The 25,976-nt window shown below is 41.9% G+C and overlaps 1 protein-coding gene across 1 annotated transcript in view; it reads right to left on the bottom strand.

The window, feature by feature from the left end:
- Positions 1-25,976, bottom strand: part of UNC13B (unc-13 homolog B) — a 269,311-nt gene that overhangs the window by 31,015 nt on the left and 212,320 nt on the right. Inside the window, exons 11-17 of the mRNA XM_044678148.1 lie at positions 14,773-14,819; positions 10,440-10,518; positions 7,603-7,677; positions 6,943-7,162; positions 2,798-3,025; positions 1,842-1,983; positions 513-682 (exon numbers count right to left, since the gene is read on the bottom strand). Of these exons, the coding sequence (XP_044534083.1) occupies positions 513-682; positions 1,842-1,983; positions 2,798-3,025; positions 6,943-7,162; positions 7,603-7,677; positions 10,440-10,518; positions 14,773-14,819 (961 nt within the window). The remainder of the gene's footprint in view (positions 1-512; positions 683-1,841; positions 1,984-2,797; positions 3,026-6,942; positions 7,163-7,602; positions 7,678-10,439; positions 10,519-14,772; positions 14,820-25,976) is intronic.

Genomic DNA, 25,976 nt, shown 5'->3' with positions numbered 1-25,976 from the left:
CTCTTAGTCAGAGCTGGGTTACTGATAGAAGAAGGTTCATAACACATCCTTCCAGAGCCTACTCTTTCTAAGAAGACAAAGCTCTTTGCCAAAGAAGAGGCATTCCCAAACTCCGCTCCCTTTCTTGGTTTCGTAGTGATGAGCTGCTTACAAGATTGAGGGTGATGGTGATAAGCACAAATATCAGGTATCTAGACAGAAAGATAATGGTCCCAGTCTGGGACAAAACCTGAAGGGGACAGGCATAGTCCTGAAATATTGGACCCAATTCAGCTGCTATGGGGTGGGGATGGTGACATACAGATAGCTCATAGCAAATATGGTCTCTGAGAATAATTTCCTTGCCAAGTCCATCAACATCTGCCTCAGTGGTGGTAGAAGGGTCTCAAAGCAGCTTTCTATCAAGTAACTCCCCTTGTACAGGATACCTTGGGTCTACTCCCAAATAATTTCCCCTGGCTTTCTCCTTCTCTCAAAGGAAATGCCTCAGTCCTTTGCCCCTAATTCCTCACCCAAGTTATACCAGACATCCATCTCGCCACTCAGAGTTCGCACTTCAATAATAGTCTGGCCAAGAAAGTCATCTGACTCCCGCTTCAGCCGCTGCTTCACTCTTGACTTGATGTCATCATCTTCATCCCATACTCGTACCTTGATTCGGTCTGAGGAGTTATGGCACTCACTGTGGGAGTAGCAAGAAGGCCACAAAAGAGAATTACCTAACATTCAGCACAGGTAAAACTATAGGCTGGAATTTAGCCTTCACCTTCTCTATTTTGCCACCTGACCCACCAAGTTACACAGAGCATCCTGGATAAAGGACACAAAAGGAAGAGGAGTCAGAGAGCAATTTATCTTTCCTGATGTATTCAGTTGTGTGTCAATCTGTCTTTCCTTGCTCTTATTAGAGAATGAATCTTTCCAGTAGAATAGTCTAATAACACTTAAGAGGACATATTATTTCCTATCCAGAGGGAATGCAGAAAGGGCAAGTGCCCTCTCAAGGCTAGGGCAAAGATCTAAGTAAGCTGTCTACTAGCCTAATCCTTTTATTGCCTTGGTAGAGAGGGGAGCAGATAGGCTCTGGAGAGAAACCAGGCAAAGCAAGTCGGTCCAGAGGTCAAATAAATCACTGGAAAGCCCAATGGGTTTTGGATTGTATCTAAGTATCCTAGAAAGAAAGATCAAGCACCCAAGGCTTATTGTCCAACAACACTACTAGGAGTGCTGGGAAAATGGGTTAGGAGGAAAGAGTAAAAGAAGAAAAACTGAGGAGAAATGAACTCTGTGCTTCTATGAACAAACCAGAAATAACTTGATTCAGGAGGAGAGGTCTTTTGGTTTCTTTTCCCTGAAATACTCCCAGAATCAGGCTCAGAGTTGGAAGGGACTACTAGAGGCCATCTAATGCAACCAATACCTGAATAAGAATCCCCTTGGTAGCATTCTTGACAAATGGCCATTCTGTTTGGATTGCTATGGCTAGTCTGTGGCCCTATGCCTATCACCAGGCAGTATCATAAAAGCTTTCTTGGCTATACCAGGGAAGTGTATTATATGCCTGGTGAAGATGTAATGGTTATTGAAAGCTGGAGGTAATACATCTAGAAGAAGGAACTAAGAAAGAAAACAGTACTGGGCATGGCCAAAATTAAGTACTGAAGAATCACCTTAATTTTCCCTCATTCTTTTTTCCTCCCCAATCTTGTTCAAGTTCAAAAAAACAGCAAGAGAAGTCCTAACTTTATGGCAAAATAGAACTTTCCTTGTTCTTGAGAGCCCAGCACATGAGAGGTCTTGGTCCCACCAGCCAAGCTCAATCTTCTTCCCTGACCACTTACAAATGGAACTTCTCCTCCCAAACAGGATTCAAGTTGCCAAAAATGGTCTTTGTTCGTTTCTTCGTTTTTCCAACTTGTACTGTGACATAAGGATCACTGGAGCCAGTCTTATCTTTGGCCTGAAGACCTTGAGCACACACCACTACAACACAAGTGCAGGACAAAGATGAAGCTACAAAACATGATCCCCTCCCCAGGCCCAGTATCATCCTAAAATCAGGCTCATTCTGGCATGAGGAGCAATATCTGCTGAGAAGCAGCTCAGCTGATATGGGGAGCCTAAGGTAGGAATTGGAAACCTCACTCAATACTATCTCTCCTTGTCTATGTATTGCCTTTCCCAAGATCTGCTCCCCTTCCCCACAAAGGGGATGCTGCTCCTGGGTATCTTCCTTGCTTTTCTAAGAGGATGAGGAATTGTTTCCTTCCTATAAGCCAAATATTCTCTCTAGTTCCCTTCAGCAAACAGATCAATTCCTTGTCTTTTGTGGGTTTTTTCTTGACTAATAAAGCCCACACATCATCTTTTTTTCCCCCTGAATTCTACATGCTCCACCTCTGTGCCATTTGATTAATAATTAATCATGTTTTACCTCATCTCTTGTACTGCAACTTAATTTTGGTAAAGTCATTTCATTTCTCACTCATGGGTTTCCCTAAGGAGGAGATAAACTCCTAGGGAGCAAAAGCTATGCCAACTATGTCTTCCCAACAGTGCTTAGTGCTGAGCTAAGCACATATTCAGTGAATTTGTTATTTTTCCTGCCCTTATTCCCTGTATCAACTTTTCCCCAAGGGTCTAAAATTGTCTCTCACATGCCAACCTTTCTCCAGACCCTTTCCCCCACTATTTTTACCAATGTTGCAGATTATATCTATCTCAGTCTTTATTCCCCACTCCCAATACCACCTCCCTCTACTTCCTTCTGTCCCCAAGCCCCAAGCTCTCCTCTTACCAGTGATTGTAATCTTGGCTGACCATTTGGAGGTACCATCTAGCACGCTCTGCTTCACTGTCTTCATCTGCTGGGCATGGGCAACTTTGCTCACAGTAAAGACATCTCGGATAACATCAAAAATTTCTGGTTTATTTCGCTCACGGATTTTCATGCGATCCTTCATTGCCATTATGATATTCTGAGTCCGGTCCTCAGCTCCATGCTTGGAGCTTTTCTCTGCTGCCCCTAAGAGGTGACCAGAAACAGTCAGGAAGCTCAACTAACTTGCCCACCTGGGGCGAAGAACAAATTTTTGGCTTGGGGGATGGGTTTATCAGAAGAATGAGGCTCTAGACCTAATAAAACCACTCTTCTTCAGTTGACTCTATAAGAATACTCCAAGGTAGATTTAGGAGACAAAGAAGAATTTGTCTCCAAATTAAAGATTAATCACTATGTGGCTTTGTAGATATTCTCTATACTGCTTAGCCAAGGAAATCAGAAAATAAGAGCTTCATTCTACTAGCTCCCTAGCCTCAATGATCAGTGCTTCCTCAGTGAGTGATTCAGACGCAGATCAAGAAGAAGGAATTTGTTTATGTGAGCAGAGCCTAGGAATAAAAAGCCTAGAGTGGGCTTGGGATATCACAACAGTGGTTAATAATTTAATCTGCCCTTGAAGTCATAACAAAGATTAATGTAAAAACAGGGCACTATAAGAAGCACATCTTCTGAATGAGGGAAGAAGTAAGGGGAGTGGATGGAATTGTTTCATACATGTGAACTTTTTGTCTCTAACAAGACTACGAGCGCTATAAGAGCAGTAATCACACATTTTTCTTCCTGTCTACCTCATACCAAAGCCCAAAAGAGGGTTAGGCTCCTACTGGGCAAAGCATACAAACCGGAACATTCCTAACCCCTGTTCCAGTGACTAAACCACCAAGAAGAGTTAGCCCTAAAGCCCACCTGGAAGTTCAGAGGTAGAGATAGTCCAGTCTTTAGATCCATTCTGGCCAATTCATACCCATGAGCTGTGCTGACAGCTAAGACAGTAGGAATCCAAACATTTGGGAAGTGACAGAATTGAACCAATAATATAATTCAACAAACAGAAGCAACTATGGATGCCCACATATATTAGTCCTATAACAAAATCTAAAATTTGAGATAATACCAGGTTCTAAAATAGTTCTCCCATCCATTTCAAGCACTTGGTTTCTAGAGAAACCAGAACCCTAAGAGTTTACGTCTATCTTACACCTCTAATTGAAAACTTTAAATAGCTTGATGCTGTCTACCATTGAAATCTGAATTCTTCAAGTCATCTTCATAGCCCTCCAGAATGTGTCCCTATCTCATTTTCTTGGTATTCCCTTCTACCCTTTCTTCCCTTCATAGGGTCATTTAGACTCTGCTTGAACACCCTTTGCTATTCTACTATTATTTTTTAAATTAAGATGTATTGTTTTCATATCATAAGTCATTTCTCAATGAACCTTTCCCCTCTATGACATCCCACCCAAATCCAACAAGCTTTTCTTTGAAATAAAGAAAAGTTGATTAAGTAAACGCAACTGACATGGCAATCATGTGTAACACTGTGTGCAACATTTCATACTAATGGTATACCATCTCTTCAACAAAATCTAGGAAATAAAGTGCCATGAGCAGTGGAAGAGGATTCTTCAAACCATTAATATTTCAAATAGTCTGTAACATGGAAACCCAAGTGAAACTCTCAATACTCAATCTCACAACATAGAGTAATGAAGGCATAAAGAGCATCAGTTTCCATTAAGGGCAATCTTCCTTGAATACTTTAGACATCTAAAGAACCACTTCACCAGCACTATCATTATAATCTTTTTCTGACCAACTTTTTGGGGCTTGCATAGGCAAGAAAAGATGGAGAAAGTCTATAATGGAGTCTTTCTTACTTGGAAGAGAAAAGGGACTGAGATTTGGCCTTAATTTTTTTAAATATGTAAATAGTTGGGTAAGACTTGCATGCTCTCAAGACAAAAATAAGGAAGGAGGGCTTAGTGACAAGAGGTCAAGAGAGGAGCTGAGGTTGGTCTACCTTTACTTTGATTCCAATGAATACTAGTGGCAAATTTTATCATGAGACTTTCAAAGTCTCTTGTAATTTCCACATTTGCTATTTTTACCACCTACTTGTTTTAAGTGTTACTAGCAGTAAAAAACAACAACAAAAACCTTAGAAAATCACAGAGGCTTGATGCTTGCATCAGAGACAGGAAAGCAAGCAAGAAGCTAAAAGATTAGATCCTATTCTGTACTGGGTCATGAAGAAAAGCAAACTTTCATCATAGGACCATAGAATTAGAGCTATAATGGGACTCCAGTTACTTAGTCTGAATCCCTTATTTTAGAGAGACAAACTGAGGCCAGCAGAGGCTAAGTAATTTATTCAGGGTCAAACAGATGATAAAGTGTAGAGCTTGAATTTGAACTCAGGTCTCCTGATTCCAAATACAACACTCTCCACTTTGCTGGACTCGGCTGTTGAAGTAAAGATGACTATGACTGAATCTGTGACACATATCCTCATTACAAATCCCTCCTTTCTTCTTGAGATACTGTGTTTGGGTCCTGTAACAGTAATAGCTCCAACCACAAACTCACAGACTCTTGGGAAACTCAGATATAAACTTGATAGGTTCTTGACCCCTTTCCAAGGGCTCATCACACAAGGAACAGAGGGAAATGCAAAGGATTCTTAAGATTATAGACTTAGGTATGGAATAAACCTTCAATGTCACCTAGACCAACCCTTTCATTTTAACAACTGAGGAAACTGAAGTCTAGAGGGATTAAGTGATTTGCTCAAAGTCACATCAGTCATAAGCAGCAGAGCCAGACTTTTCAACCAGTTCCTTAGACCCTGGAACATTGTAGCTAAGAAAATGTTCAGCCCTCAGAGTAGTACTTACATGGAAAATCACCCCAAAGGCCAAGTGCTCAGATGTTTACAACTCCCCCAAATACCTTGGGTTAACTAAAGTCCTTAACAAATGTGGCAATCAGTCCAACTTGTTTTGGCTTTTCTATAAGGGTGAAAAACATTTTGAGAATATCTCTACCCAGTCTCTCTAAGATTTCCTCTACCTCTTAACCACCATGACATTTATCTATTCTAGTACCACGGGATGTACCTGGGGGTTTACATTGTCAAGAGAGCTCTGTACTTTTCATTGTTGGACAACTTTATTATGAAAAAGGGAAAACAATCCAATTTGAAAGTCTGAGTGTTTAAAGCAACTCCATCCCTTGCCAATAGGTTTCATGAAGGTGAGAAGGGAAGGATCCCAAACCACTGAGACTCTGCTCTGGTTTTGCCTCAGCAATAATAAGAATGCAACAGGAGAGCAGACGCCATCACCTCCATCATTTCCTTCCATGTGAATTATCTGGTTTTTTCTTGTCTCCCTATTTCTTAGCTCTACTGCTTTTCTAGAATACACATCAAACAAAGCTTCACTTCCAGCCACTGATTTGGAAAGTCTGGACTATAAAAGTATATTTTCTCCTGACCTTAGTACTTGGTTCTTTAAGAATTTCTACTCCTGACTTTCCTGTCTGGAAGACCCCACTGATGAATTAGAGTAACTGCTACCTTCCCTGGCTCCTGTATTGTACTGTTTAGTGGGAGAGGTATCACGAGACATGAGAGTCCTATGGTTCTATGCCCACTATTCACCATAGGCACCCTTCTTCTTCCTTGGTGGCTATGCTATGTTGAGCATATCAAAGTCATTTGGGAAGTGATGGCAATGAAAAATGAACACCACTTTCAGTTCTATATTCCTCTACTGATTCTCTCCCCACCACAAACTGCTCACCTACCCACCAGGCCCAAGCAAGCAAAATGTGCTATTTCCAAAGAATTCCTAGGAAAGAACTAAAAGAAGCCATTAGATAACAGCTCCAAAACTGCCTAAGGAGTTTCTGATACAAGAGATTTGGATTAAATGGACCTGGAAGGACCATTCCTGTGCACCTTATTGGCAAAAGTACAAGAAGTCACACTGCTAGAAGCACCACTATGGAGGATGCTGCCTTCCCAGAGCTTGTCAGGGCTTTTCCCCACCACCTTTGACCCACCCTCAATCTAGCTGGGGTAGGGCAGCGGGACTCACTTTGTAGGCAGTCAGCATTGAGCAGGTCCTGGCACTTCTCATGACACTTCACCCCGCATTCTGTGCAACGCATACCCTGCCGCGCAATGCCCCATAGAAGGCCTTCGCATTCATAGCAGTAGGTGGGTGTGGTGGCTGACCACACCTCAAAGTTGTGAGGAGTGGTACATGAGATAGGGTAGATCAAGGCTTGCAGTGTTTTCTTGTATACATGAGATTTCTGAAAAACAGACCCCACAACCCATCATGAATGGTTTTAGGTTGTATAGTTAGAATTCTCTTGAATCCCTAAAACTACATTACCCAAACTTCCTTTCTGTGTTACCCACAATTCCCTGTGCCTTTCATCTAGATATGTGCGTGGCTATGTTTTCTGTATATAGTTGTGGTTGCTCTTGATAGCTAGGGCAACAAGCACCAGACACCACTCAATTCACGTGGAAGAGAGAGCGCAGGGGCAGAGCAACCGCAACTATACAAGGTCTAGGCAGGAAATTCCTAGAGCAAAGAGTCTCAGGAGAAGTTGACTTTTCCTTAAGACCCAGCAAGAGAGATACTAGTGATTATGTCATTGGTCTTAGCTTGGCCTGGCCTAGCTTGGTCCAGTCCAGAGCCCAGAACCCCAAACCGGAATTTAGCTTAAAGTCAACTGATGCTTACCAGTTCTTCATCTTTGAGGGAGGTCCGTGTAGCCAATGCAGAAGTAATTCCTGCCTTCCGGGACTGGACCAATGACTGTGAAGAGAAATAGGCCATCAAAACCTTGTCAAAAGCTGTCAAAGTTGGGGTGGATATAGGAAACCAAACTACCAGCCTAGACCCTTCCAACTCTGCTCCCAGCACAGGATCTTCCTGTCATTCACTACTTCCAAGTCCCAGGAAAAGACGACCCCAAAGCCCAGGCTTATGCTGATTGCTCCTTGTCTTAGCCTCTTAGGGAAACTATGCCCTAACCCTTCTTCATTCCCACTATTCCCAAGTACATAGTCCAAAGAGCTTTGTTTTCTCCCACTGCTTTAAGATATTCTCTCTTTCCTGGCTACAAGAGCTAAAGCTGCCTATGGAAAGTCTAAGGAGGATTAGGGAGTGGAGGAGAAAGCACTGCAGAACAAGAGATGAGGTTTGAAGAGGTGGGTAGAAACTTGTATCTGAATATGTCTAAGTCATACACAGCGAACATAACTGAAAAGAGTGACCCCCATTTCACCCACAGGAGCTTTACTTAACTTATACTTTTCCACCCAGGTACAAACCCCTAGGACTCAAAGCCCCCAGAAAAATGACAGAGTTCAGAAAGCCAAAGGGCAGCACAAAAGGCAACTGAAAAGGCGAATAACAGCTGTTCTTCCAGGGAGGCCCAAGGCTCACCCCGAGGACAGCCACCTGCCCTGCTAGGGGCTGGTTTATGTTGGTGAAGTGGTAGCTACAGGTATACTTCACAATGTCAAACTAAAACAAGAGGAAAGGTTGGGAAGGGATAGACAATGGCATAGCCTATGAACACTGGGGAGGAAGAGGACTCTGAATGCACTCACCATGGCCTGTAGAAAGGAGAGCAGAGAAAAGAACAATATGAAATTAATGCCCCAGCTGTGATGGATGCATTTAAAGGGATAAACTGAGAGGGGGTTTGCCAGTGACCTTTGACCCAAATCCCTTCTGCCTTCAGGTAAATCTGTCTCAAACCTAGACCTCAGGAACTTGAATCATCTGGGGGCATAAGGGACTAGAACAGGGGTTGGCAACCTTTTTGGCCATGAGAGCCATAAACGCCACATTTTTTAAAATGTCATTTCGTGAGAGCCGTACAGTGCTCACAGTGCCGCTCCTGTAACAGTGCCTGAAAAAAAAATGGACTTTATGGCTCCTGCAGAAAGAGCCATACGTTGCCGGCCTCTGGTCTAGAGGTACCATTCCCATGTGCCTGAGGTTCTTGGCTGAGACAGGCTAGAGACCCAATACTATACCCGGAAAACCAGGACCAGAAGAGATGAAAGGAAAGCCTATGAAGGTAGAATAAGGGATAAAGGAACCAAGGAGCATTCTGCAGGCTAAATGTAGTAGACAGAGCAACCCCTGGAGGTCTATTGTTGAGGCTGTCAGCTTATTGGGATAAAAACGGAGTAGGGGCAAATCCAGAGTTGTAATCCCTGAGAAGGACAAGAAGTATGAAGGAAAGATCCTTTAGGCAAACTCTCTCCAGAGACAGATAGTTATGACTGACTGAGCAGGAGAACTAGGCTTGAAGGTATAACTGAAAGGAAAGAAGAAAGGAAGTCATCTGGACAAGGAGCTTAGTGTTTTCACAACAAAGAGACAGTTGGTTTTGTTTATCATTTTAAAAAACATACATGGTTATATTACCCCCTCACTCCAAAAGGAATCCTGTCATAGGAGTTGGATTCCTACCCAAGAAGAAGGCAGAAGAGGAAAGGTCTTGGAGAGGCACGTCAGGGTCCCTATACCCCATATCCCTAGATGTTGCATCAAGTAGTGGAAGGAAGTATAGAATTAGAGTGATAAGACCTAGATATGAGCGTGCCCTTACTCACTGTGTGTTCTGGAAGCAAGTCACTCAACCATCTGAGACCTGACAGCAATGGGACACTAGCCCCAGAAACTTGACTGAGGGACAGGTCACACACACACACACACACACACACACACACACACACACACACACACACACACACACACGATGGGAGGGAGATAGGAAATAAAGAGAAGGTAGAGGGGGAAATCTAATCATCCTAGAAATCTGAGGGGAAAGGAGCTGACGTTGTCTAGCACTGGAGAAACTTGCAGGGATCCTTTGATCTTTCAGCCTTAGAGCTAGCTCCCTCAGAAGCCCTAGTGTTTTAGTGGAAATCTAATAGGGTGAGATAGATTATGCTACTCGAGGAAGAAAACTAACCCCTCAGCTATAAAAATTCTCAAGCTCTGTCTCAAGGTATACAGTTGAGGGGGGTAAATGTCATTCAGTATGATCAAAGAAATCTATGGAATGTTACAGAAAGCCTACAGGGAAAGCATGGAGGTTAATTCTCTAGTATCCAGTCCAAATGTATGCCAAAGATAAATTCTGACCAAGGGAAACAGCTGAGAGTGTAACTTCTGGGAATGCTTACAGGCCAACTGTTTCCAGAAAAAACAGAGGTATCATTGAGACCATACTGGGGATCAGTTCCCCAGATATGATACCTTTACGGACTAGGATCCCATCCTACATATGTTCCTAGGAAGACTTGGGTCCCACTGAGGCTATGTACTGAGATTCCTTCTCAAGGTGTGTTTTCAGAAAGGGTTAGGCCCAAGTAAACCAGTTTCTTCCACAAAGGCTATTTAGTTACCTACTTAAGAAAGGGTCATTAGCAAATTGTCATCAGGCTAGTTGGAAACTCACTCATCATATATAGTGAGGGCAGATGTCAGATTTTACAATGATATATCTCTTTTACCTCAGTCTCTTTCTGAGAGCAGATCTGAACAACTCTTACCAAGTCACTGACAAGGGGAAGTGGTTTCTTTTTGCGTAGGTCTGGCATGCTGTCAATACCATAGAGGCCACCAACTGACCTAGAAGAAGAGAGGAAAAAGAAGAGGGAGATTTAGAACATAACCCTAATGCAAGAAAATTCCACTCCATTGGGCACATTTTTTGACACTGCCCAAATTCTTGAACGGAGCTGGCAAAGTGAGATAAAAGTACAGATCTTCAGATGTAGAAGGAACCACAGAGGTCCTTTGGTTTGACTTCCCAGATCATCTAGGAGTCAGCATGCCTGACAAGTGATTGGCCATTCTGCCTCAGTCTCTACATTTCCAATAACAGGAAGTTCATAATGTCCCCAGGCAGCATATTCTATCATTAGGCAAGATGACTGTTAGGAATTTGATTCTGAATATTGTGCTGAATAGTTTCCTTTCTTCTAGGCTATTATGTTTAATAATAATGTTACATGCATAATTCTCTTTTCAACTTGACTGCAAGAACCTTGAAGGAAAGGACCATGCTTTCTCCTTTTGTTGAAATTCTCCACCAAAGCCTAGCATGGAATTAGACTCATGGGTAGAATTCAGCTTATATTTGTTAACTTATTCATCAAACAGGTGGTTCTTGAATCTATGTCTACTGGCTAATGATAGACTCACAGTAGGAGGAAGCCCCTACAAGTCACAATTTCAAACTGTCAGACTCCATAGCCAACTCTTAAGGATGGGTTAGAGGTACTGTCCCCCAATTGCTATCCCTCCTTAGGAAAGGCATGATTTGGGCATTTTTAGATGAGTCTTCAGGAATTATACTATGACTCATCTCTTTGCACATTCCCAACAACTGGAAGAAAAAATTCAATCTGAGACTCAATCATGCTTGTCCCTCTGAGGACCATTTCTCCAAATCAAGAGAGTCAAGAAAGGCAGTCAAGAGAGTGGGCAGATCAAATGGTAGGAGGGGAGGCTAAGCAAGTATGAATCAATATCACCACTCAACATAGTAATTTCTAACATCCTTGTCACCTTGAGTATAGGCTTCCATGATATTTGTCATAAAGGCCCCCTAATTCCCAACGATATAGGTTTTAAGTCCTCTATGATGCAGCAGACGGCCTTCTAGAACTGTCAGGATAAAAAATTCACTATCAGGCAGAGAAACTAAAGTTTAGAGTGATGAGGCACATTACATTTAGCAAGGCTGCTCCTAAGCCATCAGCAGACCCAGAATCAAAGCCTTTCCAGCTTAATAAGATGCATTAGAGCTTGTGATTTGGCTGGCACAGCCAGAAGAACATAGACTCACTGTTATGCTATGAGATAGCATCATTTAGATTTTAGTGGAGGGAAAGAAAGAGGATGGGAAAGAGGAAGGGAGAGAAGGAAGAAAGGAAGGAGGGAAGATAGAGGAAATAAAGGGAGGAGGGAGAAAGAAAAAGGGAGAAGGGAGAAAGGATACTGAAGAGTCATCAAGTCCAACTTCTTTATGCTATAAATAAGGCCCAGAAGGGTTAAGTGACTTGCCCAGGGTCATACAACTAGTGAGTAGCTGAAGTAGGATTTCAAACCTAGGCTTTTCTGACTCCAAGTCCAGACTTTTATCCATGACACTAGTCATCACACATGTAACCTCAAAGTTTCACATGGGAATCTAGTTAAGAGCAGGTGTGAACCTAGGTCTTTAGAGTCATTTTGAAGATTGCTATGAGATAATGTTGGTTGTTGAGGAGGGAAAGGGAATCCATGGTTACTGCAGGATGTCAGAACCTAAGGTTTTTCTTGGGGAACCAGAGGCAAGCCAGACACCTTGATACTCCTGGAAAGGTGGTATATGAGGAAACAGATGCAGACACAGCTGTAGGAGTTAGCTCTGCCTTAGTCAACATTTAATATGGGTTTGTTTGTAATATTAATAAGGGGTGAAAGAGATCATAAACAGACTTGTACGAAAATATTTATAGCCACGCTTTTTGTGGTGGCAAAAAACTGGAGAATGAGGATATGTCCTTCAATTGGGGAATGGCTGAACAAACTGTGGTATATGCTGGTGATGGAATACTATTGTGCTCAAAGGAATAATAAACTGGAGGAATTCCATGTGAACTGGAAAGACCTCCAGGAATTGATGCAGAGAGAAAGGAGCAGAGCCAGAAGGACATTGTACACAGAGACTGATACACTGTGGTAAAATCAAATGTAATGGACTTCTGTACTAGCAGCAATGCAATGACCCAGGACAATTCTGAGGGACTTATGGAAAAGAACGCTACCCACATTCAGAGGAAGAACTACAGGAGTGGAAACAGAAGAAAAACAACTGCTTGAACACATGGGTTGAGGCAGATATGATTGGGGATGTAGAATCGAAACTACCACACCAATGCAACTATCAATAATATGGAAATAGGTCCTGATCAATGACACATGTTAAAACCAGTGGAAATATGCATCAACCATGGGGGGGGGGAGTCGGGGGGTGAAGGGGAAAGTAAGAGCATAAATTATGTAACCATGTTAACTTTTCTAAAAAATAAATATTAATAAATGTTTAAAAAAAATAAGGGGCACAGGCAAATAGTTAAACACATACCATCTTGGGCCAAGTAATCCCAGATGGACTCAATAGGTACAGGAAATCAGAAAACATCTTAAAAAAGGCAGAGCTGACCACAAATAGATTAAGTCAGTATCATAGCACTACTGTGATATATCATGTGACACTGAGGTATATTAAAAAGTATAGAATTGGGGCAACTAAGTAATTCCATGAACAGAGAAAGCTAGGCCTAGATATGGCAGGTTTGGAGTTCAATCTGGCCTCAGCACTTCCTAACTTGCTTGGTCAAGTCACTTAACTCCAATTGCCTATCCCTTCTGCCTTGGAACCAATACTTAGTACCCATTCTAAGATGGGTAAAATTTTTAAAAAAATTATAAAGACTAGAAAGCAATCTTTGCTCTATGTGTTCTTTCTCCTTATTTAGGAGGTGTTTTTTCAGGCCTTGGTCACCTCTAAAATATTCAGAAACTGAAGAAGATAATAAGATCATAGACTTAGAATCAGAAGGGACCTTAAAGGTCATCTAGACCAACCTCCTCATTTTCACAGTTGAAGACAATGAGGACCAGAAAGGTTGTGGCTTGCCTAAGGCCACTTAGGTAATGTCAGAGGGTTCAGAGGAAAAGGGATAAAGGAGAGTATGAGAATGGGGAGAGTATGTTCTGGGAGGTAAGGTTAAAGTAGGGAACTCTGAGAGGTCTAACCTAGAAAAGAAGAGCTAAGAAGGAACTAACTCAGTGGCCTTCTTAAAAAAATGTTGTGTGAAAGGAAACTAGTTAATTGGTTGTAAACAAGAGGAAATGACCTGAAAAGGAAAAAAAAGGACAATTCTTTAGGAAACAAGAACTTACTAACATGCTATTCATTACAGAGTCATGACAGAATTAGGATGCAAAATAAGACGTATACTCTGTGTATGAGTATACACACATATTTGTATATAGTCACTGATGTAATGGGTTATGTTTTATTATACATATTTGTTATAAGAAATTTTTCCTTTTTTATGGGGGGTAGAAAGGAAAGGAAATAGACTTCTGTTCACTTAAAGAACAAGGAGGGATGTTATAGATATGAAACACTGCATGCACTTTCAGATGAGGTCACTGTATTATTCATTTTATTTCACTGTTTGACTTTCTTACAAGAGACCTTTCATGAAGTGGAAGTAATCTGTAAATGTTTATAATGCAAAGCCAGACATCAATAAAACTTTTTTTAAAAGAATTTATTAAGAGCTATGAAGGAAATTAAATTCTAGCAGAAGGGCATCCAAAGAAGAGAGTAGCATTATAGCACTAGAACAGAGGAAATGATCCTAGTGGTGATCTTAATGGCTTAGTCAGCTTCTTGACTGAAAGATCAGGGTATGAACAGATTTTCCATGGGCTCTTCCAGTTTAAGGATCTAATGTCAGTCCCTATCATAGAAATCCCACACAAGGCCTTTTTTCTCTGTGGGATTCCCCCTGTCTAGTCCCCCAAGATATTCCTGTTTTGACTTTGTTCTAAGTAATACTGATTTAGAAACAATTATTTTTTCGGTCAGTAGTGAGCTACCACTAACTACTAGAGACTCTAGATGAAACATCTTTCCTGGCTCTCCAATCTTTTGCTCGCTATGTTGCAAACTGCTGTAATGCTAGGGGTCAGAAATAAAGTCATGGGAACCAATCTAAAGGGCTTTCTTTTTTGTTTCATACAAATGACAGGTCATTTGTATGAAAGAAAATCTTAGAAAAGGACCCTAGGGAAAATGTCATACTAGGAACCACTTACCCACTGGGGAGCCACAGCTGCCTGGAAGGGTCACCATCATCAGGAGCCTTCAGAAAAGAAAAGGAAAGTTAAGTTAGATACTAAGGAAGGCAAAAAGTCTTAGTTATAACTTAAGTTGGGAGCAGGACAGGTAGAAGGAGTCTCAGGAATCTCTTCTCATGGAATGTAGTTCATGCAACTCACAACACACAGACATATGGACATACAGACACACACAGGCACACCCACTGGCAATTCCACCCCGAAAATATCTCTGTCTGCTGCCAGGAAAGGCAGGTTGTAATGACACGGACTATGGGCAGCAACCCATAAGATGCCTCAGCAGAGATTTCTTAAGGAGTCTGCTCAGTGTATCTGTTCTTTAGAAAAATAATCAGAAAAAAATGTTTTCATCCTTCCCTGCTACACCCCACACTTTGCAGAAGATTCTTGCTTTATTTAGGATAAGAACAAGAGTGGTTCTCATGCAAAGAAATTTATAGATGAACACTCATCTCAGCATGAAGACAAAGGCCTCCTCATAATTTTGAGGCTTAAAAGTAAAGCGTTTCTATCTCTAACCAACATCTACCCTAGGCTCCTTCTTTTGATCGAAGGCTGATTCTCCCTTGGTTTGGAAGCTATCTGAGAGTATCCCTTTCAATCTCTATTTCTCACTTGCCTCCAATATGGTATATCTCACATAGAATTATTTTAGCTAGATTCCAGGGGGGACCAAAACCATGAGAATCTTGTGCTTGGTCATAAAAGGGTAGACCACAGGGCAGAGATTTTAACTTTGAGACTATTCCCACAAAGTATAATCATTGACAATCCAAAGGCCGGCTGTATATGGGCACCCAGATCCTCCCTCTGACCAGATGCAACATCCCCTTCCTGGAGTTGTCCTGATACACCTCCCAGGAAAAGCCCAGGTGGTTGTGTGGAAAACCACCCATGATGGTGGCGGTGGTGGTGGTGCCGCCGGCGGCGAGGGAGAAGGTGAAGAATCTGGTCATGAACAGAGATGCATACAGCTATTTAAATACAGATATTTGAATCACCAAATCTGCTCACAGTGGTCTAAGAGCATGTACAAAGCTGGCTTCTGGAGGGAGATAAATGCCTATGAACCTTCACAAGTGATTAGACAGGAAACAGCAGATCCAAACAATTTACAGTTTTATAGCTTTGAACTTAAGGCCACTCAGTTTTAGGGGAAAAGAAAATACACCAGCTTGAGCTTAATGGAAAAAAATAAGAAGCCTGCAATGTCAAATCCAGGGTTACCTCTGGATATGGAGAAGGAGCAGTATTTTGGAGAGAGGGGATTATTGGCTCCAACAAAGAAATAATAAGAGCCTAGAATAAGGCCCAGCATCTGGACCAGTCATACTACTGGCATCAGTTGAGGGGAATAAGCAGAAGCAGCCCTCTCTTTGCTATATGCAAGGTGAAGCCAAGAGTTGAAACCCTGAGCTGATCTTTTTTTTTTTTAAACCCTTAACTTCTGTGTATTGGCTGCTAGGTGGAAGAGTGGTAAGTGTGGGAAATGAGGGTCAAGTGACTTGCCCAGGGTCACACAGCTGAGAAGTGGCTGAGGCCAGATTTGAAGCTAGGACCTCCCATCTCTAGGCATGGCTCTCAATCCACTGAGCTACCCAGCTGCCCCCACTAAACTGATTTTCTCAGAAACCTTCCCAGGTGGTTTTGGAGTGGTATGCTGCTACAACTGGGAAGTTTCCTATGTCTCACTATCCCCTGCAAACAAAGAAAGCTAGGGGCCACTGCTACAACTGTAGGACAAGTCTGGAACATCCAAACTTCCCCAGAGCTCTGCTCAGAAACATTTCTCAATCCTTTTCTAGGGGAAAGTAGAAGTTTCCCCTTATCCCTTACCTCAGTCCTGGTTTTAACCAGCAAATACAGATACCTCCCTTCATACTTGTGGACACTGGCAGGACTACTGCTTTCTGAGAGTTGGGCAATATGCTAGTCAGCTTATTTCTAATCCATCTGTTTTCCTGGGCTGAGCTGGGGCTCAGAGGCATGCTGTGTGCGTGTGCACACACACACGCATGCACACATACACACCTCCCACCACACCAGATGAACTTCTTCACTAGAGAGATATGTTACCAGAGATTCCCAAATAGATCCGAAGAAAGCAAAGGAAGATATAAGAGTTGCTGCTCAACAGAACAGGTTGGGGAGGAAAGAAGGCAAGAATTTATTTGCCAATGCAACGCTGGTGTTTTCTCTACTCACTCAATAATTTTACCTTTTATCAGGAGCTATGGCTACTGGGAAAGCCAAAAGGAAAGATGACCTGAAAAACCAAGCTGCCTGGTTTTTACAACTGAACACTTCCAGTAAAAAAAGAATGCCCACCTAAGATAGGGATAGGTGATGAGAAGGGGATGCAATGCTGAGAGTTTGGTAGGAAGCACTGGGACCATCTGAGATGGGAAAAGGATGCATAACTGAGAGTGGAGGTGGGACTCTAAGACCACCTATATTTGGGGTAGGAGGATGAACATCTAAGAATTCAGCAGGGAATTCAGCACTATCTAGGAATGGGGGGAATTGGGGAAATGCACACCTGAGACCTTATTAGGGGGCCCTGGGACCACTTACAACAGGGGGGATAGAAATAAGAGGGAGGATGCTGCATAGTTGAGAGCTCAGCAGAGAGCCTTAGGCCTACCTCTCCAAAATTCAAGTTTTGCATACTGTGCATCATACAGAAGAATCTTGAGTCTAGTTCAGGCAGAAGAGTCCTCTGTAACCTAGGGTGAATCCTAGAGATCAAGGCCAAAGCTAGCTCCTTCCAAAGCAAAAGAGTCCTAAAGAATGAGACCATTCAGTGTCACAGTTCCTAACAATTCCTTTTACTCCTCTAAAGATATATAAAGTGAAGAGCTGGAGTGAGCAGCTGCTCTCCTTGTGTCCTACTGCCCAGCCTTCCAAAGGAGAGGCTCTTCAGAGTCATAGGAAAATCTATTAACAGTTTGAGGCCAGGATGGCTAGGGACCCAAGGGCAGGGCTAGCAGGTAGAATTTATAAAGGCCAAGCTCCAATCAGGGGCTAAGGCTCAAGACCCAGATATTCACTGGACTATTTTAGGCTCCCCTTGAGCTCCTACAAGAATGACTTGTCTTAACTTGAATGTATCTCATTTTTAGCACACTAGCTCATTCACTGCTTTCTCAAAGCCCCTGGCTATCACTGCCTCACTGACAGTGAGCCTGAAAGCCAATCTCCTCTTCAAGGCTTTCAAGCCCTAACACTAGAAGTTGAGAACCATCTCATATCATCATGCACATTTAAGGCATTCAGTCAAAGGCTTCTAATGAAGATCAGCAGCAGCTGATCAGCACTAATCATTAAGCCTGAATCATTTTCCCTGACAATTCTGAGTCCTGCAGTGAGATGCTGAGAGTAGAAGCTTTAAAAAAGAAAGAAAGAAAGGAACAGCTAAAAAAGCACTTGGAAGAAGTTAACACATGAAGAATCAAAACAAACACTTCAAACTGTTAAGAGTCTGCTAGTCTGGGTGAAAAACATGTTCCAGAATCTCCATCTCTCTTAAGCAAACCAAAGGCAAACACGATACTATGGGAGCCAACTGGAGAGCTACCAAGGCCAAGTGCCTTTCTTTTTTTTCATGCCCACAACCTACCCAATAAGACTTCAGGGTCGATGCAGCCTTTTGGATGCCCCCAGGCTCAAGCTCCTTAAAATATATGTCAAATAGCAATCCAATGGACAAGGTGAGGAGAGGGAACAGAGGTGGGCACAAAGCTGCCTACCTTTGGCCATGAGTGCACTCAAAGTGAATGAAGGAGTTAAAGGCCTTATTCAAGATTCTAAGCATTCTGGGAAAGCATCTCTGTCACATATCTGGCTTACCTTCCCTTACTGATTCCAGTGGAAGGAGAACCAGTCCCAAATGGCAAATAGGAAGCAAGATGAAGCAAGAGGCAACTGAAGAAAGAGTTGAGACAAGGCAGAATGATTTGAGCTAGGTTTAAAAGTGTGCCTTGTGTTTTATAATTATATCCTATTTGTGTTGGGGTCCACCTGAGGCTTTAAGAAGTAATTCAATAATCTTGACTTTTCACAAGACAAATACCATTAAGAATGAAGTTTCTGGCATTGCAAATCTGTGCACTTATAAAAATAAATATTTAAAAACTCTTGATTGCATTCATCTCTGTAGGACACCCAAGGAAGTCGTCCACCTTATCTGTCTTTAGTCTTGGCTCTGAGGATACAAAAACACCAGAGAATTTCCAGAAAGAAAAGAAAATGTATCTGCTATTTGGGAAAACCCTCTGGGAGGGGGAGGGGGCAGAATACAGGAGGAAATTTAAGTGATGCTTTAAAAAAAAGATATGAATGGGTTTTTTTTTTAATTAAAAGAAGCAACAGAAGAAGCAGTCCAACTCAATCTCAAAGTCCTCAGTTCTGACAATGGTGGGCTCCTTAATGCTGATTCTAAATTCAAATGAAGCCTTAGACATTTAATAGGTATGACCCTTAAATGCCCCAAGTCACTTAACCTCTACCTCAGTTTCCTCAACTGTAAAATATTGATAATAACAGCACCTACCTTGCAGTGTTGTTACAAATATTCCATTTGATCCTTATAACAAGTGCCTAGCACACATAGTAGGCATAGAAATGCATATTCTCTCCCTCTGTCTCCTGATAAAATTGAAAGGCCAATGGGAACTTAAGCTTCCCTGCTGAGCTGGTAGCTCTTACACTAAGCAGAATTCTTATTTTCTACCCAGAATTTTTTTTTACCAGAAAGGCAAACATGCCAAATGCAGGAAGGACACAAAACATCTGAAGGCACAGAACATGCACACAGACTACTTTTGGGGAGAGGAAACAAAGTGTCTTCAGGTACAAGCATGCACAGAGCATGCACACCTTACTGGGGGGACAAACAAAGAACCAGGAGACAAGACCTGAAGGGCTTGTTGACTTCCTTCTGTAAGGGGAAAAGACAAGATAAAAAGAGGAAAGGAAAGGAAAGATATTAGAGGAAATTTCTGCACATCAGTAAGACACTAAACTGACTGCAAACTCCCCAAGAAGCTCAAGGATAGGATAGTTGAGCCCTGGGGAGCTGTGAAGGGAAAGGAAAGGAGAGTTGTTTGAAAATGTGGATTGATGTGCTCCCTTCATAATCCCTTCAGTTCATCACATGCCCTGTCATCTGGGAGCCTCTTGAGAGACAAACACAAAGAAAAGCCTTCTCATGAAAGAATAGAAACCTTGTGTTCATTCCCCGTCTTCATTGTGTTCATTCCACCAGAGTGGGGTAGTCAAAGAAATACGCATGGGATGAGAGGCATGGGAGTCACAGACCCAATGCTACCAGAAGGGTATTCATACCAGAACCTCAGCTTTTTTCAAGGGCTGTGCAACCTCATTCTAGATTTAGACCAATTAAGCCCTATGCCGAAATCCTTTCCCCATTAGTAAACAGGGTCCATTCATAGGTTTTCATCAACATGTTCTAGGAATCTTGACAACTCAACTAAGAAGATTTAGACTGTAGGGTTGAGTTTGGAGCAGTAGCCATTCAGGTCAGCTTCCTACCAAAATAGTGCCTTCAATCTATTTAAAGAACAAATAACATAACCCGCATCATCTAATCACCTAGAGCTGTAATGGAGAACCTATGGAACATATGCCAAAGATGGCACACAGAGACCTCTCTGTGGGCATACCTACCATCACCCTCCAGAGTTAGTTACTAGAAAGGCAGAAGGACTCGGGCTGAGTTGCTCCCTTCTCCCTCTCCACTGAACCTCCCTGCCCCTCTGCCCAGCAGCCCAATGGAAGTTCCCTCCCCTGCTCAGAGCACTGGAGCCACTCCTCTCCCCCTTTCCATGTGCACCTCTCCCACCCCTATCTGGGGTAAGATGGGGGAGGGCACAGCACTCTGTCTCTGGGGGTGGCGGGGCATGGCAGGCATTGAGGTGAGGGGCAGGGCAAAGCACAAAGTCTGGGAGTGGGGCATGGCACAAGGTCTCTAAAAGTTTCACCATCACTCACCTAGAATAGCCAATTCCCACTCTTCCTTCCCCCTCCACTTGTCCAAATCCTACCAGCCTTTTAGTGCCTAGTTCATATCCCATCTCTTCCATGAAGCCTTCTCTAACTATTCAGGCTCATATTGATCTCTCTTTTCTCTGAACTATTACATTCAGTCATTTTTCACAGTTCAATACATAATTGGCCTCCAATTGTTTTGTGGATGTGAGTATGGCCACCTCAGCTAAATTTTCTTCAGTGAAATCTCCCAGGGAAAATAGCTACTTCCAAATCAACAGCTGATGGGAAAGCAGAAATTTCATGAACTGAATTAATGGTAGAGCTGATGTGTCACTTTGGGAACCAGGGCCTATTTATTTCATGTTCTTCCCCCTCTTCCTCCTGTTCTATGAAGCAGATGAAGCAGGACCTGCTTTACTCACCCCTCCAGGGAAGCTCAGACTTTTTGCATCAGAGCTCTGAAACAAGGCAAACTCTTCAGCAGTATCCAGGCCAACTCCACCCCAAGGACAAGTTTAGTTTCACTGAGAGCTTAGGTCTTCCTACTTTCTCATTTGTTTCTTCAAGAAACAGCATTTCAATTGTTGTCCTGGGACAACAGAGACATTGAACAACAGGAGGTCAAACCAGAAGTCACCTGAAGCCATCAGAATTAGTGACTGCAGTTTCTCCAATTCTCCTTACTCCCACTGTCAGTGAAAGTGGATGACCAAATATGCTGAAGTGCATTATCTAGTGAGTGGGTAGGAAGGAATATGGTGAAGGAATCCTGATGCAACAGAAAGACCAGAGGGTAAAACCTAGTTTGTGATTTTTTCAGGCATAGAGACGTTTCCCCATATCATATTCTTGGACTAAGAGAGCTGCCTGCCTGATTCTTCCCTAGTACCTAATGAGAATTGCCTTCCTTTCCCCTTCAGGAAGCCCATTCAGCTTTCTTCTTTTTTCTTTCTCTCCTTTCTCCCTAAATTTATCTTAAATTCATTCACAGATAAAAATCTCTCCCATTCTCCAGGCCAGTACAAAAGATGTTGATAAGGCTAACACTTTGGAGAGAAGAGCTTGTGCCCATACTTCCTACAATTAGGGATCATCACATTTCAGGAGAGTGTCCAGGACTCTTGCCTCAGAGTCCTACCCATTCCCCTAAAAGGAGACCTGTCAGTTAGATATTTAAGTTTCTTTCATTATTTCATTCATTTATCCAATAAATATTTACTGAGACCCTACTATGTGCAAGGTACCCAAGGGGAAGATAGACATGTATAAAAATGTTACAGTCCAGTAGAAAAAATAAAATACCATAGCTACAAGGTAGAATGTGCTAAATTCCATACTAGTGAGACTTTAGGCTTCTTCACCCAAGAAGAGGAGAGAAGCTGTAGATAGTCACCTGGAAGGCCTAATAAATATTCACATAGGAAAGTCAATCAGCCCCTTTCCACAACCTTATCTGCTTCCTCCAAGATTAGTGCATTTAGATAAGCTTTTGGAATACTTTGGTCTGCCACTGCAGAGACATTTCACATAGAGCCAGTTCACATCAGTGTGCCCCACCTGGCTATCTGGATAGAGTTGATATCCTGGGATTCAGTCAACTAGAAAAAGTGTCTCCAGGTCAAAACACAAACCTAGTAATAGCAGCTGGGATTTATCAAAGGAAGACTTCATAGAAGAGATAACATTTGATTGGACTTTGAAGAATGGCTAAGATTTTCATAGCATCTGTTCCCCTCTGCTGCTAGCCCTGTGGAGGGCCTTGTATGTCAAGTCAGGTAGTTGGACTTATTCAATAGGCAATAAAGAACCACTGAGGGAAATTAAGTAATAGGGGAATAAGATGGTCAAGGCAGTACATTAGAAAGACTAATGTAGTAATGGTATGCAGGTTTAATTATCTCACTCGAAGCTGACAGCAAAGGAATAGAGCATATGCTATCCACATGAATTCAGTTTGGGAGAAATTATGTATGTCACGAATCCCTATACAGGCGTGAAGCCCCCTCATTTTGTGAAATAAAAACTACACCCTTTTCTAGGCCAGCTGCTTCATCACAGGCAAATAGATAGTTACTAAGGGGAGAAAGAAGCTGGCCCTATGCTACCTATGTAGAAAAAGGGCAGAGTTTGCTTTACATTGACAAATCCCAGTCCTACAGAATGGGTAGCCTGGTGGAAAGGGAGAAAGCATCCCTGGAATGCACCATTGATATATAAAGTTAGACTCTGGAAAGTCTAGTCATCAGCCAAAGAAATAGGCTTTGATATTTCTGCCTCCTAAGTTTATTTTCCAAAATCAACATTATATATTCCAGCTTATTCATAATTGGAAAGAAACATGTAATTTTTCCTATTTCACTCTCCAATAGGATTCCAGTTCCCCCTTCCTTTTAAGGGAATGATAAACACTTCCCTTCTCTTTTGTTTTTCTGGTGGTGGGAGACGAGAAAGATGTAGCCCTTCTCTTACCATTAACCTTTACATATTCTCCTCTACTCCAACCCCAACCCATAGGAACAGTTTTTTCAGTACCAAGTTAGACCTTAGTGATAAATCTATTTAAAAAACTTTACAGAGCAGCCAGGTTTTCCGTCCACTAATCTATACCTTCCTTTATCTCTATTGTCACTGCCACACGCCTAAGTCCGGGTTCTCATTTCATACCCTACCTACTCCAAGCTCATTTTCTTTTCTCCAGTCCCTCCTCTAATTCATGATGCAGACCACTGCCAGATTAATCCATTTGCAGTATGGTTTTCATAAGATTACTGGACTACTCAAAAGACTTCATTGGCTCCCAGGTCCCTTTAGGATTAAGTTCAAACTCTTCAGGCTAGGCCTGATAGCCTTTTATAATTTTATCTCATGCTTAATCAATTAACAAATATTAAGTGCTTACTATGTTTTAGACAGTAAGCTAAATTGCTAGGGTTTCAGAGGCCAAATTAGTTTCCTATCCCAAAGAAGCTAAATTTTGATTGGGGAAAGTGACTGATGCACATAAGCACCCAGAAAATATGTAAAATGAATGCAACATCGTTTTGGGAGGGAGGACTTAAAAGCTGGAAGGACTAGGAAAGGCTTCATGTAGAAGGCAATGCTTGAACTAAGTCCTGAAGGAAACCTGTGATAAGAGGACGACAGTACAAAGGCATGATGAAAAAGAGATACAACGTCTTGTGTTTGCAAGTGAGGAGATCGATAGGGATGGCTGAATTGTAGACTATGAGAAGAGTAAAATGTAAGAAGTTTGGAAAAGTAGGAAGGGACAACATTGTAAATAGATTGAAATGTCAAACAGAGGCTGATATCTGATCTTCTAAGTGCTAGGGAGCCACTGGAGTTAATTGAGCAGACCTGCCTATTCCCCAATACATTCCTACTCTGTTCTATTAAGTGAGTCTGCACACCATCTCACAAATACTATCCAGGCTTTTTTTTTTAATTTATGTTGTTCCTCTTGCCTAAAACTTCTGCTTTCTCCTATACAAATCCTGTTCTTCCTTCAAGCCCTTCTTTCAGAAGTCTTCTTTCACTACTCCAAGCCTCACTGATCTCCTGTTTCTATGAGCTCCTACCATATTTACAGTCACAGAATCAGGAAATTTTGGAATTGGAAGGGGTTTTAAAGACCATTTACTGCAACAACTCCAACCCTGTCCGAACTCATTTGGTAGATAAGGACTCTGAGACCCAGAGAAGTTAAGAGATTTAACCTGAATCACAGACTGTATCAAATAATTTAGCACCTAATTATAATCATCTTGCTTCTTCCATGTATTCTGGATTTGTGTGGTGTGCCTATTTATTTGTATGTTACAGCTCCCACTGGAACACAAGATCCCTGAGGGCTGGGATTGTTTTTGCTATTTTTTTGTATTCTTAAGTCTTATTCATTTCCTGGCACTCAAGAAGCACTCAATAAGGGTTTACTGATTGACCAATATTATTCCCTATTGTTTCATGTGGGTGAGTCTGGTTCTCCAGTGAGACTCTAAGTCTTTTGAAGAAAAGGCCTATCTCTTCTTTCTTCTTCATAGCTCTTCGCACAAATCCATTGGAGTCTTAAAAATACTCTCACACTTCAAAACTAGCTCAACTCCTACCACCATGAAAAAGCCTTGGGATCCCTCCACTATATCCTTTTGACCAAAAAAAGAAAGAAAAACAACAAGTCAATTCTATTCACTTTAACATAATCTCAGCAAAATTCTGCTTAAGAACACCAAGCTATATTCCAAAGCAGGCTGAAATTGAGATGGTAACTGTGTTCACAAAGCCACTTCTGTGTTCTAGCTGACGGCCCAGAAAAATGGTACTTTGTCAGTTTGGGTATAATCCCATAAAAGGAATAAATATGCTCAACAAGAATTTACCCCAATCTCTGTGTATGACTCTCTAAACAAAAAGGAAAAATGAGCTTTTCTCCTGCCATTACTTGGACAAGACATTCTTTTTAAATTATTCTTCTGTGAAGTCTTTTCCCCACATCACCCATCCTCATTTCCTTGGCCAGAAAGTCTCATGTAATCTCTTAAATCACTTAATATACCCAAACTAGATTATGTTAGGGATTAGGAGAATAGGAAAGAAATAGAAAAAGGGGACCATGAATGACACTTCACTTTCTTTTTCACTTTTTGAAGGCTGGACCCAGACCTATTTTTCACGTCCAACTTTTCTAGATAGGAAACAATTTCTAGCCACATCTTAATTTTTAGCTAAATTATGTGACAACTACACAACCTGGAAGTCCTGTTATAATTAATTCTAAACAACTCTGTAATTTGCTCTTATTAGTATTTGTTCCTAGGGTTCTTGAGAGGTAGTTCTCAAACAGTGGCTATAATCCCTGCCTTCAGTCAAAAGGACCTAGGTTCCAGTTATGATTATGGCATTTGTGTGAGCCTGGAAAAGTCACTTATATTCTCAGTGCTCCAGGTAATTCTAACTAAAAAAAAAAGCTGCCTCTCTGAAACTCCCCTGGGAGTTCCCTATACTTAAAAAATCATAGATCTAGTCCCTATCCCTGGCTCATTTGATTCTTGCTTGTATATTTACTCTGCATCCATTAGAATGGGAGTTCCTTGTAGAGAAGTAATTTTTCTCTTATTGTTTCTGTTTCTGCATTCCCTTCCTTTCCCTTCTCA

This window comes from Gracilinanus agilis, chromosome 1, assembly GCF_016433145.1.
Source record: "Gracilinanus agilis isolate LMUSP501 chromosome 1, AgileGrace, whole genome shotgun sequence".
Classification (NCBI taxonomy): Eukaryota; Metazoa; Chordata; class Mammalia; order Didelphimorphia; family Didelphidae; genus Gracilinanus; species Gracilinanus agilis.
This window is presented reverse-complemented; position numbering and strand designations above follow the sequence as displayed.